Source organism: Phacochoerus africanus, chromosome 4 (assembly GCF_016906955.1).
Source record: "Phacochoerus africanus isolate WHEZ1 chromosome 4, ROS_Pafr_v1, whole genome shotgun sequence".
NCBI lineage: Eukaryota > Metazoa > Chordata > Mammalia > Artiodactyla > Suidae > Phacochoerus > Phacochoerus africanus.
Window position 1 is genome coordinate 9,035,394 of NC_062547.1, and position 17,821 is coordinate 9,053,214.

The following is a 17,821-nucleotide window of genomic DNA, read 5'->3' on the forward strand; positions in this document are numbered from 1 at the left end:
TTGGCCAATAAGGCGAGACTAGGGTGTCTGTTGCTAGGTAGAAGTTTAAGAGTTGAAATAAGACGAGGGCCCGAGGTTACTGTATTCCTCGGTTTCGGAGAGCCCTTGCGTTGACTAACCAGAAACATAATTGCTAGTAGGAGTTCACGTTGCAAGAGCTTCCCTGCTTCCCTTCTGTCTTTTCTTCCTTTGTCTCAAGAAGTGGCTGCACATATAGACAGTAGGACACAGACTAAAGCACTACGACGACAGTGTGATCGGGTCAGACGGGAGTAAGGGTGGCGACAGGGTGTGAGGGCCATGTGGCGAGGGAGCTCCCGCCCACTGCGCGGAGCCCGGGGCTGAAAGTACGGAGAGACCGGTGGGCATACGCCTGAGTGCTACGAAGCACTTGAGCCAAAGCCAACCTTTCCCGACTCCGGCTCCGGTGCGGCTGCGCTGTGAAGACACCGGCGCCGATTGGCTCAGGGGTGAGAGGGGGCGGGAGGTAAAGGAGAAGGGAAGTCTGTGGTTCTCCGCGCGCGCCCACCCGCCGGAGGGGAACCGAGGGGGCTGGAAAGGAAGCAGCTTCCTGCTGCGTTGTTTTGGGCTCCGAGGGATGTAAAGGGGAGGGAGCAGACGGAAGAAACAAACACTACGTAGCGGAGGCTGCGCGAGGTCCTCGCTGCCTGCGTGCGTACGTGCGTGCGCTCGCCCGCGCGGGCTCAGTGCTGGCGCGTGAGGCGGAGGCGGGCGGCGGCGGCGCCTGCGCGGTCAGGCTCGGTCGACGGTTCGCAGGGGAGGAGGCGGCGGGAGGCGGAGGAGGCGGCGGCGGCGATGGAGGTGAAGCGGCTGAAAGTGACCGAGCTGCGGTCGGAGCTGCAGCGGCGGGGCCTGGACTCGCGCGGCCTCAAGGTGGATCTGGCGCAGCGGCTGCAGGAGGCGCTTGACGCCGAGATGCTTGAGGACGAGGCCGGCGGTGGCGGGGCCGGGCCCGGTGGGGCCTGCAAGGCGGAGCCTCGGCCTGTGGCCGCGTCGGGCGGCGGCCCGGGCGGGGACGAAGAGGAGGACGAAGAGGAGGAGGAGGAGGACGAGGAGGCGCTGCTTGAGGACGAGGACGAAGAGCCACCCCCTGCCCAGGCCTCGGGCGAGGCCGCGCAGCCGCCGCCGGAGCCCCCGGAGGCCGCAGCCACAGAGGCCGTGGCCGAGTCCGATGCTTCCGAGAAACCAGCGGAGGAGGCCACGGCCGGGTCAGGTGGGGTAAATGGTGGCGAAGAGCAGGGCACCGTCAAGGGGGAGGAAGAGGAACCGGAGGAGCGGAGCGGGGACGAGACGCCGGGATCCGAGGCGCCGGCTGACAAGGCCGCGGAGGAACAGGGTGAGGAGCTGGCAGCGGAGCCCGGCTCCAACCTGCTGGGTGCGCCCCGACCCAGCACCAAGCCTGGCACAGCCGGGTCCGATTCCCATCGCCGTTTGGTGGGACTCCCCAGGGGAGGTGGCTTTCATTCTCTCAGCCCACCTTTCTGGGGGGCTTGGCTACCTCTTGGGGCTCCTCTCTCTGCAGGAGGGAGGTTCCTGCCTGACTTGGTTGCTTGGTGGTAGTGGATGCAAGTAAGCGGTTTTGCATGCGAACTGTTTACGAGCTACCTGTGGAGCAGCCTCCCGCGGCGCTGGTTATCTTTTCTAAACCGAGTGTGCGCCGAGGAATTGTTGATTACACGGACAGCCAGACCGACTGTTGGAGGCTTCGGCCTTTGGGCTCCCTAACTATTGATTTTTTTCGTCCTAAAAATATTAAGCAATGAGCTAAGTTCGTCAAAGTTCGTTCCATCCTAGAAGCTCTTTACTAGAGTTTGAGCCACACAGGAAATCGGGAAATCTAACCTTACTCCTGCTTTAGCAGCAGCTCCCGCTTCAGCAGCCTGTGGTGTGAGGGTGTCAAGTTTAATAGTTAACTGCTGAAGAGAAAATCTTGATCTAGAGCCTTTAGGATAAATTAATTAATGCTACTTGGCTAGGAGTTTTATCTTGTCTGAATGCTTATGATTAAATTTTAATTTTCCCTCTTAGTAGATGGACGGACAACTTTGTGTATTTGGTGTACACTTAGCCTTTTGCATTTTGGGTCCCTGACTTCCTGACTTGAAATGATTGGGGTGTTGATGTGTCCATTGAGTAACCTTGTGGAATAGAATGTATAGTTCCCCCAGGGGGTTAGTGACCTCTCACTTCCTTTGAAGTGATTGGATGGTTAGAGCTGATCCATAACTATCTGTCAGAGTAGGGAGCTGCTTTCAAGTCCTACTATGAAGTAGCCTAGTTCCTTTTATAATACATTTGTTAGGCTGCTGCTTCTATGAGGGTATAATTGGAACCCATGCTACATCTGTCACATGCAACTTGCAGATCATTTGTCCTGTGTCCTGGAACAGAAATCCCATTACATAACCTTTGACTTAATGTGTACCCCAAATAGCAGATAAAAAGGTTGAGGGATAAAGGACTTGTTTAAAGAAGTTATTGTTGAAAACCTTAGTTCTGCAAACCACAAAAGTCCAAGGAAAAATTCTGATTTTTTTTTCTCTCTTGTAAAGAATGTTGCTAAATATATGACAACACCTTTCTGCCCCAAATTATGTGCAGGAAAGTTGCAGTATTATTTATGGGTCTCTTGTGACTTAATGGTTTGCTCTTACAAGTTTCAGTAAAAATCCATGATAAAAATACAGCTGTGTGCACCTGAGTCCGTTTGCTACGTAAGAAAAGCTGTGGATGGCTATGTGTTTTAAAGCTGGAAAGGCAAACTCTTTTAAAAAAAAAAAAAAAAAAGAAGGCTTTCTGTAACATGGAGCTGTGGGAAAGTGTTGGGAAATATATATTGTCTAGTTTAAATCCAGCTCTAATAGTCAAGAACTAAAATTAAATTAATCTATGAAGTTTTTTTAAAAACTTATGGGATATTTCTTTCATGTCATAGTGGTGGGGAAATCTGCAAGTTTGACCTGATTCAAGCAGATAAATTTAGAATGCAAAAAATTGCTGTTTTTATCTACTACTTTGACTGTAATTAGCCCATAATGTCCCTTCCTTCCCCCGCCCCCATTTTTTTAATTAAAAAACCCCAGCCAATGACAGGAAGATGATCTTTGGAAATAAAACATTCTGTGGACGCAGCGGGAATAACCTGGCTCTTCTGACTAGACAGATACACAGGGCCTCCTTTAGTTTCTGTTGGTTCTGAGCTTATTCTACACTCCAGTATGAAAACTGCTGATTTTCTTTCCCTCCTTTTTGTAGGAGATGACCAAGATAGTGAAAAGTCAAAACCAGCAGGCTCAGATGGTGAGCGGCGGGGGGTAAAGAGACAGCGGGATGAGAAGGATGAACATGGCCGAGCTTACTATGAATTCCGAGAGGAGGCTTACCACAGCCGGTGAGGGAAACAGTCCCTTTCATTGAAGGGAGTGTCTGCTCTGATTTTGGTCTACCTGCTGCTGACTGGACAGTCTGGAAAGAGGGGTGGATTAAGAATGGAATAGGTTTTTATCGGCCTAAGTTTTAGATGGAATCTACCCTGAAACATCCTGTTGTCCTTTTCTCATTTGTTGAAAGAAGCTGGAATTATATATATCCACTGATCCTTTAAGCAGACCTGCAGACACCTCTCAAATTGGAGGACTTTGGTTACATCGTATTTGCTTTTCTCTCATATATGTATAGCTCAAAGTCTCCACCACCCCCAGAAGAAGAGGCAAAAGATGAGGAAGAGGATCAAACTCTTGTGAACCTGGACACATGTATGTATAGAGCACACTGGTGGGGGTTTTAACCAATCAAAAGTGATTTGGGGGGAGGATTAATAAAACTTTATGGGCTGTCATTTGTAAGAGATTTAGACTTTGTATCCATGCTTTTTCTTTTTTTTTTTTTGCCACACATGTGGCCAATGGAAGTTTCAAGGCCGCAGGTGCTAGCAACACCGAATCCTTAACCTGCTGTGCCACAGCAGGAACTCCTTTGTATTCCTTCTTGACAACTGGGTATATGTGTGTTCTGTTGGTAGCTTCAAGTTTGGGGCATTGAGTAAATGGATTGCTTCTTTCTTAACAGATACCTCGGATCTCCATTTTCAAGTGAGCAAAGACCGCTATGGAGGGCAGCCGCTTTTCTCAGAGAAGTTCCCCACCCTTTGGTCTGGCGCAAGGAGCACTTATGGAGTGACAAAGGGGAAAGTTTGCTTTGAGGCCAAGGTAGTGCATACGGCTCATTACAACCATTCATTTGTTAAATTAAACTACTATGTACTGGGGAGATTCTGTCGTAGCCCAGAGGAAACCGACTAGGAACCTTGAGGTTGTGGTTTCAATCCCTGGCCTTGCGCAGGGAGCTAAGGGTCCGGTGTTGCCATGAGCTGTGGTATAGGTCACACATGCCGCTCGGATCTGGTGTTGCTGTGGCTGTGGCCGGCAGCTGTAGCTCTGATTTGACCGCTAGCCTGGGAACCTCCATGTGCCAGGGGTGCGGCCCTAAAAAGCAAACAAACAGAAAAACTACAGAACACTATTATGTACTGAACTCAAGCTCATTACTGATTTATTAGTGCAGAAAAAGGTACCATGCTTTAATGATAACCAGGTAACCAAGAAATCACTTCCCATGGCTTTGGTTGAAGTTCATTGATAGTTGTTTTTGTTTTTTGTTTTTTTTTTAACTTTTTAAATTATCATTATTATTTCTTTTTTTTTTTTTCCCCTAGGGCTGCACCCACGGCATATGGAGGTTCCCAGGCTAGGGGTCTAATCAGAGCTGTAGCTGCCGGCCGATGCCGCATCCACAGCAACGCGGGATCTGATCCGCGTCTTCGACCTACACCACAGCTCACGGCAATGCTGGATCTTTAACCCACTGAGCGAGGCCAGGGATTAAACCCGCAACCTCATGGTTCCCAGTCGGATTCATTAACCACTGAGCTACGACGGGAACTCCCGATAGTTGTTTTTCTGATACTGTATTGTGATAGTTTTCATTTTCAGTTTGTATCAAAACTTGTTTTTCGGAGTTCCCTTCGTGGTGCAGCAGAAACATCCGACTAGGAACCTCGAGGTTGTGGGTTCGATCCCTGGCTTTGCTCAGTGGGTTAAGGATCCGGCATTGCCATGGGCTGTGGTGTAGGTCGCAGATGTGGCTCGGATCCTGCATTGCTGGGGCTCTGGCACAGGCCGGCAGCTACAGCTCCGATGGGGCCTCTAGTCTGGGAATCTCCATATGCTGCAGGTGCAGCCCTAAAAAGACAAGACCCAAAAAAAAAAAAAAAAAATCTTGTTTTTCTAACTCAGGCTTGCTTGAATTGGTCAGAGTATCTGAAAGTTCCTCTTCTGATTTGGCCAGGTAACCCAGAATCTCCCAATGAAAGAAGGCTGCACAGAGGTTTCTCTTCTTCGAGTTGGATGGTCTGTTGATTTTTCCCATCCGCAGCTTGGTAAAGTTATTTTTAATTTAATCCTTTTAGTGTTTGCTACTCTGTGGGAAATTTAAGTGTAGGCACCTAATTTTCTCACTATTCTAGGTGAGGACGAATTCTCTTATGGTTTCGATGGACGAGGACTCAAGGCAGAGAATGGGCAGTTTGAGGAATTTGGCCAGACTTTTGGGGAGAATGATGTCATTGGCTGCTTTGCTGTAAGTGCTCCTGAAAGTTGTGGATTTGTAGCGAAGAGTGGGTAGAGGGCACTGGGGAATCACTTTGCTTCCTATCAGCTGTTGTCTTTTCTGCATTTGATGCACTGCTTACAAAGTTGTGTAGCAGTCGGAGCTTTTACAAAAAGGGGTTAAATTGTAAGATTAATCACCCTCAGACCATGTGTGCTCATAAATGCTTTTGTCCTTTGTCATTGCAGAATTTTGAAGCTGAAGAAGTAGAACTTTCCTTTTCCAAGAATGGAGAAGACCTAGGCGTGGCATTCCGTATCAGCAAGGAATCCCTGGCAGACCGGGCCCTCCTACCCCATGTCCTCTGCAAAAATTGTGTTGTAGAATTAAACTTTGGTCAGAAGGAGGAGCCCTTCTTCCCACCACCAGAAGAGTTTGTGTTCATCCATGCTGTGCCTGTTGAGGAGCGCGTGCGCACTGCAGTCCCCCCCAAGACCATAGAGGAGTGCGAGGTATGCCGGGAGTCTGCTCACCTTGCTGCTCGGACTTGGCATGGTGGGTGGGTAGCTTTTCTTCTCAAAACTTTACCCACCTGGGGCAGGGGAGGATGTTCTTAAATTGGGCTTTGTAGTCATGACCCTCGGTTGTTTTTTTAACAACATTCCTGGTTCTGTTTACTTGCAGGTGATCCTGATGGTGGGACTCCCTGGCTCTGGAAAGACCCAGTGGGCACTGAAATACGCAAAGGAAAACGCTGAGAAAAGATACAATGTCCTGGGAGCTGAGACTGTGCTCAATCAAATGAGGGTGAGTTGCTGGGAGGAGTCACACGTGTTTGGTCTTGAGGTACCAAGAGACTCATGTAATCTTTTCCGTGGGGTTGGTCCTTTAAGTGTCTGAGAAGAGGGCCCCCCAGATAAAGAAATGAGTTCTCAATATGTGTTTAAGGTGTAATTTTTCCCCTTTGCTTTGTTGTCATATTTCTAAAAGCTGATGGTCTGGAGTATGTCCGGGTTGAGACTGGAAGTGAGTCCTGTAGGAAACGGACAACATTGACCCCACTGAGGGATGGCAGTGCACTGATGTAATGGCGTTGGTGGCGTTCACCAGTGACTCTTGGGCTTTAACTTAACTGCACAACTTCTTGTGTTTCTCTTCCTCTCGAACTCATCAGATGAAGGGGCTCGAGGAGCCAGAGATGGACCCCAAAAGCCGAGACCTTTTAGTTCAGCAAGCCTCCCAGTGCCTTAGTAAGCTGGTCCAGATTGCTTCCCGGACAAAGAGGAACTTCATTCTTGATCAGGTATTGGTCAAACATTCAAAAGAAACCTAGTTTGACAGTAGGTCCAGAAATGAAAAGTTTGGTGTTTATTTAATCTGATAAATTGCTTAGAGTCAAAATATGGTACATATTAGAGAAAGACTGAATTAAGGCATACAATAAGCTTACCTAATTACAACCAAATGGTTGTTTTTTAGGGCTGCAATGCGGCATATGGAGGATCCCAGGCTAGGGGTCGAATTGGAGCTACAGCTGCCGGCCTACGCCACAGCTCACAGCAACGCCAGATCCTTAACCCACTGAGCAAGGCCAGGGATCGAACCCGCAACATTATGGTTCCTAGTCGGATTCGTTAACCACTGTGTCACGACGGGAACTCCTGTAATGTCTTTTAAACTCGGAGATACACCTCTTAGTATTTTTACCAGAGAGTAGATGGAGCCAGACTATAGAGGCAATCCAGCTCTGGATTCATGGTTCTACCACTTTACTAGGTGTGACCTTGGACAAGTCTTGGTCTCTCTGAGTCTCAATTTTTGAAAAATTTAAAGAGATTGTATAGGAGTGCTCTGGTGGCTCATCGGATTAAGGATTGGGCATTGTCACTGCTGTAGCTTGGGTCACCACTATGGTGTGGGTTCTCTGCCTGGCCCTGAAACCTGCATGCCCCAGGTGCAGCCATGAGTAAATGAATAAATAGATTGTATAAATAAGACCCCCTAATCCAATGCCTCACTTGTTTGTTCGTTTGTTTGTCTTGTTTTTTCAGGGCTGCACCTGTGGCATATGGAGGTTCCCAGGCTAGGGGTCTAATCGGAGCTATAGCTGCCGGCCTATGCCACAGCCACAGCAACACGGGATCCGAGCCGTGTCTGCGACCCACACCACAGCTCATGGCAACGCCAGATCCTTAACCCACTGATCGAGGCCAGGGGTCGAACCCGCAACCTCATGGTTCCTAGTCAGATTCATTTCTGCTGTGCACCCTGATGCCTCACTTGTAAAAGTTGCTCAATAAGTGTTGATTGAGTTTGAGCTAAATTTTTATTCCTAAAATGTCTGTCATTCCTCTTGTCCCTAGTGTAATGTGTACAACTCTGGCCAACGGCGGAAGCTATTGCTGTTCAAGACTTTCTCTCGGAAAGTGGTGGTGGTTGTCCCCAATGAGGAGGATTGGAAGAAGAGGCTGGAGTTGAGGAAGGAAGTGGAAGGAGATGATGTGCCTGAGTCTATAATGCTGGAGATGAAAGGTGGGCTAAGCTATATGAGTTAGGGATCCCGTCCTTTGTCCCTGCCCATCTTACCAGGGCCTCTTAGGACCTGGAGGATTCTTCACATGTAAAATGTAAATCTCAGGAGTGGATTAATGGGTGTGATCACTTGTAAATTAATGAATGAGCAGAGTGAATGGAGAAGCAATAATCTCTTGACTTGTTCTGATAAAATACGAAAAGGGAAGTGGTGATAGACCACAGGATAATTAAACCTCAAGGCAGGAGTTCCCGCTGGGGCACAGTGGGTTAATAATCCGGCTTGTCTCTGTGGAGGCACCAGTTATATCCCTGGCCTGGCACAATGCTAAGGGTCTGGCGTTGCCACAGCTGTGGTGTAAGTCGCAGCTGCGGCTTGTATTTGATCCCTGTCCAGGCGACTTCCATATGCCACGGATGCAGTCTAAAAAGAAAACAAAACAAAGCCCCCAAAATTCAAGGCAGAGGCTTCAATGAGTTAGGTATTTGTTTAGTAAATGCTTAGAGTGTCTGCGTTTTGTCCAGGACTGTTCTAGACGTAGGGAAGTAGTGAATGAAATGACGCTCTGCCTTCCTTGAATTTCTGTTTTGGAAGTAGGACCTTCTTGTGGTTCAAGTTAACATGTAGTCAGGAGTTGTCTTGTGGCACAGTGGGTTAAAGATCTGGTGGTGTCACTGCTGTGGCTCGGGTTCAGTCCCGTGCCTGGGAATTTTCACGTGCCACAGCACGGATCGCCAAAAAATGTGGTTGGCGTGAATAATCTCATCAGTAAGTTTGATTTCTAGTATAACATTGGGCTTGTTTTTTATCTTGTTGTTTGGTTTGGTTTTTGGTATGTACACTATAAAGGCCCCTAGAAGGTGAAATTAACCATCTTGGAGTTACTGTGGTGGCTTAGCAGTAACAACCTGACTAGTATCCATGAGGACACAGGTTCAATCCTTGGTTTTGCTTGGTGGGTTAAGGATCCAGCGTTGCTGTGAGCTGGGGTGTAGGCCAGTAGCTACAGCTCCGATTTGACCCCTAGCCTGGGAACTTCCTTGCGACTCGGGTGCAGCCCTAAAAAAAGCAAAAAGAAACCCAACAAACCCTAAAATTAACTGTCTTGATTGATCCATTTTCCTGCTGTTCACTTCAGTGTTATTTTTCCCTGTGCTGCCTGGCAACTGTTGGCTCTTGGAATTCTGATAATGCCCAAGCATGGGAGCTGGTTACACACCTAAGAGTCAGATTCTCTTAATTGTACTCAATGAACTGTACAAGTCCATAATTGATATTCAGGCACTTGGAGGAATTTAGTTCAATTTTATAAAACTGAGGGCTGGAGTTCCCTGGTGCCATTATCGGGTTAAGGATCTGGTATTGTCACTGCTAGGGCTCGGGTCGCTGCTGTGTCACAGGTTCCATCCCTGGCCCAGGAACTTCCACATGCTGTGGGCATGGCCCCCCACCCCCCAAAAAAGTAAACACTAACTGGATTCATCTAAGAATCAGGAGAGCCTTGTTGACCTGAATGAATTCCACTGGGACTCAGCCTCTGCACTTGAGGTCTAGAGACTGGCAAGTGTGCTGGGCCATCACACGTAGGTGGTTAATGAGCCCCTCATGGTCATTAGCCCATCCCGAGGTCTTGCGTAGATGAGTAAGTAGGCTTTAGGCTTGAGTCAGTTTCTCCTTGAGTCTTTTTTTAAAGTGTATTTCTTAGCATTTCATCTAATCCAAACTAAACTGTCTCAGTTACTTTTAGCCTCTGGCTGCCTACTTCTGTCCTGATAAGAAACCTTAATCCAGTTCACTCTTAATTTATTATAAATCACTTGAGACCTTGTAAATCTACAGTTTGCAGGTAGCCCTTTGCCTGGGGCTGTTACAGTGTAGGGAAAACTTGTAGAGTGAACCCAGCACGGTTTTGTGCATTCATAGGTGAGCCTTCCTATAGTGGAATTTCACACTGTGATCTTACCACCCATGTACTTGGAGGCCCACAAGCTTCTCTCTTACTGTTTTAGCCAACTTCTCTCTGCCTGAAAAATGCGACTATATGGATGAGGTGACATACGGGGAGCTGGAGAAGGAGGAAGCTCAGCCCATTGTCACTAAGTACAAGGAGGAGGCAAGGAAGCTGCTGCCCCCCTCTGAGAAGCGGACAAACCGCCGGAATAATCGAAACAAGCGTAACCGGCAGAACCGAAGCCGCGGCCAAGGCTATGGTGAGTCCTGGGGACCTGCCAGCCCCAGCCTCAGTCCGTCCTCTGTGCTGAGTGCAGCAGAGCCCACAAGGAAAGGCGAGGCACAGCCAGTCAAGTCACTGACAATGAGGAAGTCCCTTCTTGATGGAGCGTATTTCTTCCTGGGGCTTTTATCCTCAACTACTTGTGCTTTTTCCATAGTCCTTCAACAAATGGTAGTTATTTTTCAGCAGAAATATGTATTTCCTTAAAAAGCAATGCAGGAGCCTTCTCATTTTCTCAGTTTTCATTTTCTACATATGGATTCCCCCGTCACTGTTGTAATTTATCTGAAGGACTCTACACTGAAATCAGATTCTCATCTTAAGTTTTCTTACTGCTTTGTCTGTTGGGTCAACCCAACTCTATGGACCAGAAGGTTGAATACATTATTCAGTAATTTGAGGGGTTACAAAGTGAGTTAGATTGTTAGTAGAATTAGTTTCCCTTCTGAATGTCTAGTTTGTCAGTTAAATCCTCTCCCCCGCCGCTATGTGCATTCACTACCCACTAAAAACGTGTGTGTATGTGTGTGTATGTGTGTGTGTGTGTGTGTGTAATTATAAGTGTAAGTCAACAAAATTTTTGAGTGCCTGCTATGTGTCAGGCACTGAGGATACCAACGGTTCCTACCCTGGAAGAGCTTATTACTGAAACTGTTCATTTGTATAAAATGATGGGTCTGGGTTACACGATAGCCAAGATCCTTCCAGGGCTGAAAGTCTGTGACTCACGAGTGGCAGTTTTTACTCATGTTTCTAACTCTGCCATGTATCCTTTTGCCATCTTAAATGTTTTGCAGGAATTGGGGAGCTTCAAAAGCAAGGTGGCTTGGTTTTCTTGTGTCTCTACTCATTCCTCTGCCCTCCCCCCTCAGACTTTTTATAAGATCCTGGCTGGTGCTTTAATTAACATTGTGTGAGCCTGACAGAAGCAGGCCTCCTCCTCCCCCAGAATTGCCTTTGGCTCCGAATTTTGATTTCCACTCAGATGTGGAGCCAGGACCCCACGCCAGCTATCTGAGCGCGCTCTCCATTTCTCTTCCAGTGGGCGGGCAGCGCCGAGGCTACGACAACCGGGCCTACGGGCAGCAGTACTGGGGGCAGTCTGGAAACAGAGGGGTGAGTGCAGCTCTCCTTCTGCTCCTCCCTCTGGGCCGTGATAGCCATTCCTATTGGCTTGGGGGAGCAGAGTGGTTTGGGCTGTTTTCTCAGGGCTTAGGGTTTTGCCCATTTAATTTGTTCCTCTGGAAGAACTTATCCTGGGACGACTAAGCTGTTTACAACATCAAGCTAAGATGTCTCTCATTTAAGACGGGGGATAGCAGTGGATTGTGATGTTGAAGACCCATAAATCTTTACTCCTTCGCTTTCTCCTTTCTCAGGGTTACCGTAATTTCTACGATCGATACAGGGGAGACTATGATCGATTCTACGGGCGAGACTATGAGTACAACAGATACAGAGACTATTACAGACAATACAACCGGGATGTAAGTATCGTCTGGGGAGAGAGGGCTGCAGGGGGCAGGACAGGGGGACGACTGTCATGCCTCTCCATCCTCAGCCCGCCGTGGCTCCAAGTGATGGGGTTTCCCCTTTCTTCTAGTGGCAGAATTACTACTACCACCCCCAGGACAGAGACCGATACTACAGGAGCTACTACGGTTACCAAGGGTATCGGTGAAGCCCCTGCCATTGTCGCCTGTCAGCCATGAAGCTGAATCTCTGGGGGTGCCAAGCACCCCCCAAAACACAACCAAGGAAAACAGGGGCTGTCGGGGTGGGGCTGAGCTGCCGGGGAGGGGCGGAGGGGGGAGGGTGCGCAAGCAGGGGTGGGGGAGGGGGGAGGCGGAAACAAAACAACAAAACTGTACATTTTTTTTAAAGTTTGTTGAAAAGAATATTGTCTTATTCTATAAAACATTTCAAACCTAGTTAGATATTTGTAATCAAAAAACATTTGCGCAGAAAGCAGCACTTAGGGCTGCCTGTCCTATACCCTGCGGTCGGACAGGAAGAGAACTGAAAATGTCACCCTTCTGACATTCTAAGGCAGCTGGACTGGCAGCCGAGTGAGGGAGCGTGACGGCGAGGTGGTGCGGAGCAGGCGGGGAAGCGAGCAGGGCCACTCTCCGTAGCAGACAGAGTGGGGACAGGGGGAGAGCTTGTGATGGGCAGTGAAAATAAACGATTGGCTCTTATCAATCACTTGCACCAACTAACCGTTTGTATTTTCTTTACCGACCTTTCCCTCTTGGGAGATGTGGTCTGGTGGGCTGGGAGGCCTCGTGTCCCTGACTCCACCTTCCTGTGCCTTTGTGCTGTTGGGCTGAGGCACGGAGACCACCAGTCTGGGCGGTTCTGTTACATAGGCTCCCCAGGCCAGGGAGGCGTGGGGACTGTTCCTGATTGCAGAGCAGAGCAGCTTGCAGCCTCTGTGTACCCATTAGTGGATTATGTACCGTCTTGGGCAAGAGTCGGGGTTGCCGCCCTCAGCCTGAAGATGGTGACTTGCTGGTCTCCACTCTCTGTCTTCCAAGGTTGAGACAGGTCGGAAGTCTCTGAAATCATCTCTCTCAGAGAATCTGCCCTCTTAGAGTTCGAGAGAAGGAACGTTTCTCAGGGTTTCAGCTCACGCAGAAACGAAGCAGGATTCCTCTCCCTACAGCAGGATATGTATATAGGTGAATCCAGGTGCTGAGAACAGCAACTATTTTATACAGTGTGGAGGGCCCGGGCCCTGCTGGGGTTTTTGATACGCAGGTAGAGAGTGACTAGAGTGGGGGTGGGGGTGGGGGGAGCTTCGTGGGGCTGCTGGAACTTGGGAAGAGCGTGAGTTGAGTGTGTGTGTGTGTGTGGTGTGTGCGTGAAAGGGAGCACCCCTGCCCTGCTTCTTGAAACAGGGCTCCTCCTGGGGCGCCTTCCCTGCATGTCCCCCAAGAGGCGGCCTAGCCGAGAGACCTCAGTCGGGATGGTCTTTGCTTGTGGCTTTACCGACACCCTCCCAGTTCCTGACAGACGGCTTCAGGTTGCTGGTTCAGGAACACGGGTGGGTTACAGGAATGCTCCTTCAATGCCGAGCTTCAGTTTTAACTCTCACCTTCCTGCTCAGCATCGTGTCAGGCAAGAGCGTACTCAGCAGATACCACGCGCTGCTGCATTTGTGGGTTGCGGGGAGCCCTGGGTTGTGCTACTAGAAAATGCTGCACCTCCCATTCCCTCACCTGGGCAGTTCTCTGTTGAAAATCTTGTGCTGAGATTTGATCTCCCTCTCCCACGGTACTGCCTTGCCCAGGAGGGTGTGCAGGCCCTCATCCTGGCCCTCTAGTCGCCCGTCTGTCTGTGACACACACACTCTTCTGCGCCACAAGTACCGGAGGCCTGAATGGGGGCACTGGTCGGCAATATGTTTGTTTGCTCACAATGATGTCCTTTCTCTGGCACCTCCTTCTGCTGTGGTGCCGTCAGATGGATTTGTGTGTGGCAGTGGGTGAAGTGATTGCATGAACTTCTCTGTAACCCACTAACATTACTATTAAGGGGGTTTTTGAAAAAGCTTTGCTCATAGTGTCAGGGCAAGGAGGTAAAAACCAGAGCCCAACGAAATTCCCTTCGGGCAAGATTATGTTATAACAGAAAATTGAATTTGAGGCAGAAGCTGCCACCCCTCTTCCAACATTCAGTCCTCCAGCAAACAGCATCTTTTTATCGTCTAAGATATGGTTTGGGGATGCTAGGCCTCCAGGGCCGGGGGACAAAGCTTAAGCCACTTCAGGGTTTTTTGGGGGGTGGGGGGGGCTAGGCAAGGTACTTGCTGTTAATTTTTGACACTAGAAAGTCATCTTTTTAAAGAAAGCTGTTTTTCTAGGTGGGTGAAGAGTGAAACTGCTACGTCTTTGTCGATTTAGTCCAAGAGATCACTCGAAACAACAGTAGATGTCTGAGTTTTGTTTCTGTCTGTCTTTTTATTTTGAAAAAAACAATGTTAAGGGGGAAAGTATGGATTAACAGGAGGGGATCCCTAGCCTTGTTTTCCTTAGAAGACTTGTTTAGTGTTTTATCAGACGTCTGTTGTAGTTCTTTCTTGTAGATGGAAAAGCTTGTGAGAAAAACAAACACCACATGGAGCCTGTAAATGTTTTTGCACAACCTGTAAAGCATTCTTGGAAGTGGCCAGTAAAAAGGGTTTTACCATTTAAAAAAAAAAAATGTAACTGTGTCATTGTTTACATCTGTAACTCTCTCTTCTTCCCCTGTTCTCATTACAACATTCTGGCAAAATGTAGGCACAGTAGCTTCCAGTTTTAGAATAAATAACCATTTGAACTGAATTCACCCTATTTCTGTGGCTGCACTGACTGGGTGGAGTGTCATTGGGGGCTTTATCTATTTATTTCCGATGCTGCTCCTCACATTGTACTTGGTTCCATCCAGCGAGGGCTCTCCTCTTTCATGGCTGTTAATTCCCTTCCTATCCTGCCATGTTTTCACTTGGGAACCAGCCATACCTTCACACAGGGGTTGTCGGCTTTCTTAAGGGCTTACTTTTACTAAGAGCTTGAGCCACTGGAGTAGAAGAAAAGTAAATTACAACACATGACCTGTGTGTATTTGGCTTATACTAAAACCAGTGGGATGACTGAATATAGGGCTCCAATTAGGAGCCAAAAGAGTTTACCTGTAAGTAATGACCACTTAGGAGGAAAGGCCCACTTATTCAACAGAAGATGTTTAATAGGGATTCTTTCCTAGGGAGTCTGTAGAATGAAAGAGTAACTTTAACGAAAGCACTCTTGTATCACTAGCACCTAACTGATGGTGACTGTAATTTCTAATAAACAGGGGCTTATTAAGGCCGGGGTGCCACAGGCTCCTGAATCTAATGTTCTGAAGCAGGGGTGATACAGATCTAGCTACTACTCTTGTTACCGCCTTTGCGTATGACACAGATTCCTACCCCACAGACTTAGAGCTTTGGGCCCAAAGGCTATCCTCGATTTTCAGTGTCTGCCCATTCTCGAGGATACTGAAAGTTACTCAGTGTTACAGCTAATCATTTTAAATGGTTATTTATAGCTCATGCCTTGTCTCTAGTCAACTTTAAGCTCCCCTTTTCCCCCAACTAAGGTTTTAGTCATTCACCTCTAATCTGATGAGTATGAAAATTGTGCAGAAAAATTGAGCAGAGGCTTTTTTTGGTTTTTGTTTTGTTTTGTTTTTTTAATGTCATGGCTGCACCTGCAGAATGTAGAACCTCCCATACCAGGGCCTGCATCTGAGCTACAGCTGAGACCCTAGATGTAGCTGAGGCAACACGAGATCCTTCAACCCACTACACCAGGCCAGGGATCAAACCCACACCAACACAGCAACCTGAGCTGCCGCAGTGAGATTCCTAACCCACTACACCATGGTGGGAACTCCAGAGGCTGCTTTTCTTTAAAAAATAACCTAATGTCAAGATTACATGTGGAGTTGCTGCCGTGGTGCAGGGGGATTGATGGCATCTTGAGAGCATTGGGATGCAGGTTTGATCCCTGGCGCGGCACAGTGGGTTAAGGATCTAGCGTTGCCACAGCTTAGGTCACTACTGTGGCTCAGATCTGATCCCTGGCCCAGGAACTCTATATGCCACACACAGACACAAAAGACTGCATTTATTGAGCACTTGTGGCTTTTTTACCATGTCTGAACTAATGTGGAAATTTTCACTTAACTCCTCTGGAATTTGCCCAACACTGATACTGTAGGAAAAGCAAAAGTTTCTTTTAGTGCCTTTTATGCTGTTTGCTATTTAAGCGTGTACAGAACAATCCATTTGTCAGGTATTTGTTTATTAATTTATTTTGCTTTTTAGGGCTGCACCTGCGGCATATGGAGGTTCCCAGGCTAGGGGTCAAATTGGAGCTACAGCTGCCAGCCTACACCACAGCCACAGCAGCACAGTATCCAAGCTGCATCTATGACTTACACCACACACAGCTCATGGCAACGCCAGATTTTTAACCCACTGAGCGAGGCCAGGGATCGAACCCGCAACCTCATGGTTCCTAGTCGGATTCATTTCTGCTGTGCCACAACGGGAACTCCAATTCATCAGGTATTTGAAGATCTGCTATATGCCAGACACTGACGGGATGCAGAGATTAAAGCAGACTTGGAGTTCCCGTTGTGTCTTAGCAAGTTAAGAACCTGACAGTGTCTGTGAGGATGCAGGTTTCATCCCTGACCTTGCTCAGTGGGTTAAAGATCCAGAATTGCCGCTAGCTGTGGTATAGGTCACATCACAGATGCAGCTCAGATCCGGCATGGCTGTGGCACAGGCCTGCAGCTGCAGTTCCAATTCAACCCCTGGCCCAGGAACTTCCATCCATGTGCTACAGGTGTGGCCATAAAAAGAAAAAACTAAACAAAAACAGACTTGCTTTGGAGTTCCCGTCGTGGCTTAGCATTAATGAATCTGACTAGCATCCATGAGGATGAAGGTTCAATCCCTGGCCTCGTTCAGTGGGTTAAGGATCTGATGTTGCCATGAACTGTGGCATAGGTTGCAGATGAGGCTTGGATCCTGCCTTGCTGTGACGGCTACAGCTCCGATTGGACCCCTAGCCTGGGAACCTCCATGTGCCGTGGGTGTGGCCCTAAAAAAAAAGACCAAAAAAAAAAAAAACCAAAAACCAGACTTGCTTTTGTTTCATCAGCACCAAGGAAGAACTAAGCAGACTCCTGAACAAAAGGAGGCCAAGTCCCTACTTCAGGAGGGCAGCCAGGTTACTTTCCCTGTTTCCTCCTCTCAGGGATGAGGGAATTAATTAAATATCCCCAGAACCCTTCTTTGCAGAACAGATACTGACTCACAGACTGAAAAACTTATGGTTTCCAAAGGAGACAGTTTGGGGGGGTGGGGAGATGCACTGGGGTTGTGGGATGGAAATCCTGTAAAATTGGATTGTGATGATCATTGTACAACTATAACTGTAATAAATTCATTAATAAAAAATATATATATCCCCATAACCTAGGAGGGCTCAAGAGTGCATCAACACCTGGCAAGGTGCTATTCCTGAAGGTGCCCCAAGTTCACTGGGTACCCCTGGGGCCTGTGGAGACATCTTAGGAAACTAAGTTCAGTTCCTCAGGTTTCCTGTCTGTTCCCCTCCCCCTGCCGTCTTCCTGCGGGAACGCGTGGGGAAGCTGGGGTGATCTGCTATCTCTCGTACAGGTCACCCCCTCTCACCGCAAGGCAGCCCCCTTCTCCCAAGTGTATCCCGGGACAAAGCACGAACTGACCTAGGCTTCCCCTCCCTCCCCCAAGGATGTACCCCTGGATTGAGGGGTGGGGGAGGAATCTTTGACCGTCCGCGAGGAGCAGACATTCTGAGACTCGCACGGTCTCTGCCTTGGCCCCGGTCCCACTTCCATATCTACCT

The 17,821-nt window shown here is 48.3% G+C and overlaps 1 protein-coding gene across 2 annotated transcripts; it reads left to right on the top strand.

Annotated features, from left to right (window-relative positions):
• The first annotated feature begins 504 nt into the window (after positions 1-504).
• On the top strand, positions 505-12,613 carry HNRNPUL2 (heterogeneous nuclear ribonucleoprotein U like 2). 2 transcript variants are annotated; one of them, XM_047775482.1, is made up of 14 exons: positions 505-1,357; positions 3,277-3,412; positions 3,700-3,776; positions 4,090-4,229; positions 5,368-5,458; positions 5,546-5,658; positions 5,877-6,140; positions 6,313-6,435; positions 6,803-6,931; positions 7,992-8,160; positions 10,171-10,371; positions 11,437-11,510; positions 11,774-11,881; positions 11,998-12,613. In XM_047775482.1, the coding sequence occupies exons 1-14, from the start codon at positions 817-819 to the stop codon at positions 12,073-12,075; spliced, it is 2,244 nt and encodes a 747-aa protein (XP_047631438.1). In that variant the 5' UTR covers positions 505-816; the 3' UTR covers positions 12,076-12,613. The 2 variants fall into 2 exon arrangements, with proteins under 2 accessions (XP_047631438.1, XP_047631439.1); XM_047775483.1 differs by lacking the exons at positions 11,437-11,510; positions 11,998-12,613.
• Positions 12,614-17,821: the final 5,208 nt, after the last annotated feature.

Coding starts and splice junctions, on each gene's coding strand:
- HNRNPUL2 (XM_047775482.1), top strand. CDS start 817: ATGGAGGTGAAGCGGCTGAAAGTGACCGAGCTGCGGTCGGAGCTGCAG. Junction 5,459..5,545: donor TTTTTCCCATCCGCAGCTTG/GTAAAGTTATTT, acceptor TCACTATTCTAG/GTGAGGACGAATTCTCTTAT. Junction 6,141..6,312: donor AGACCATAGAGGAGTGCGAG/GTATGCCGGGAG, acceptor GTTTACTTGCAG/GTGATCCTGATGGTGGGACT.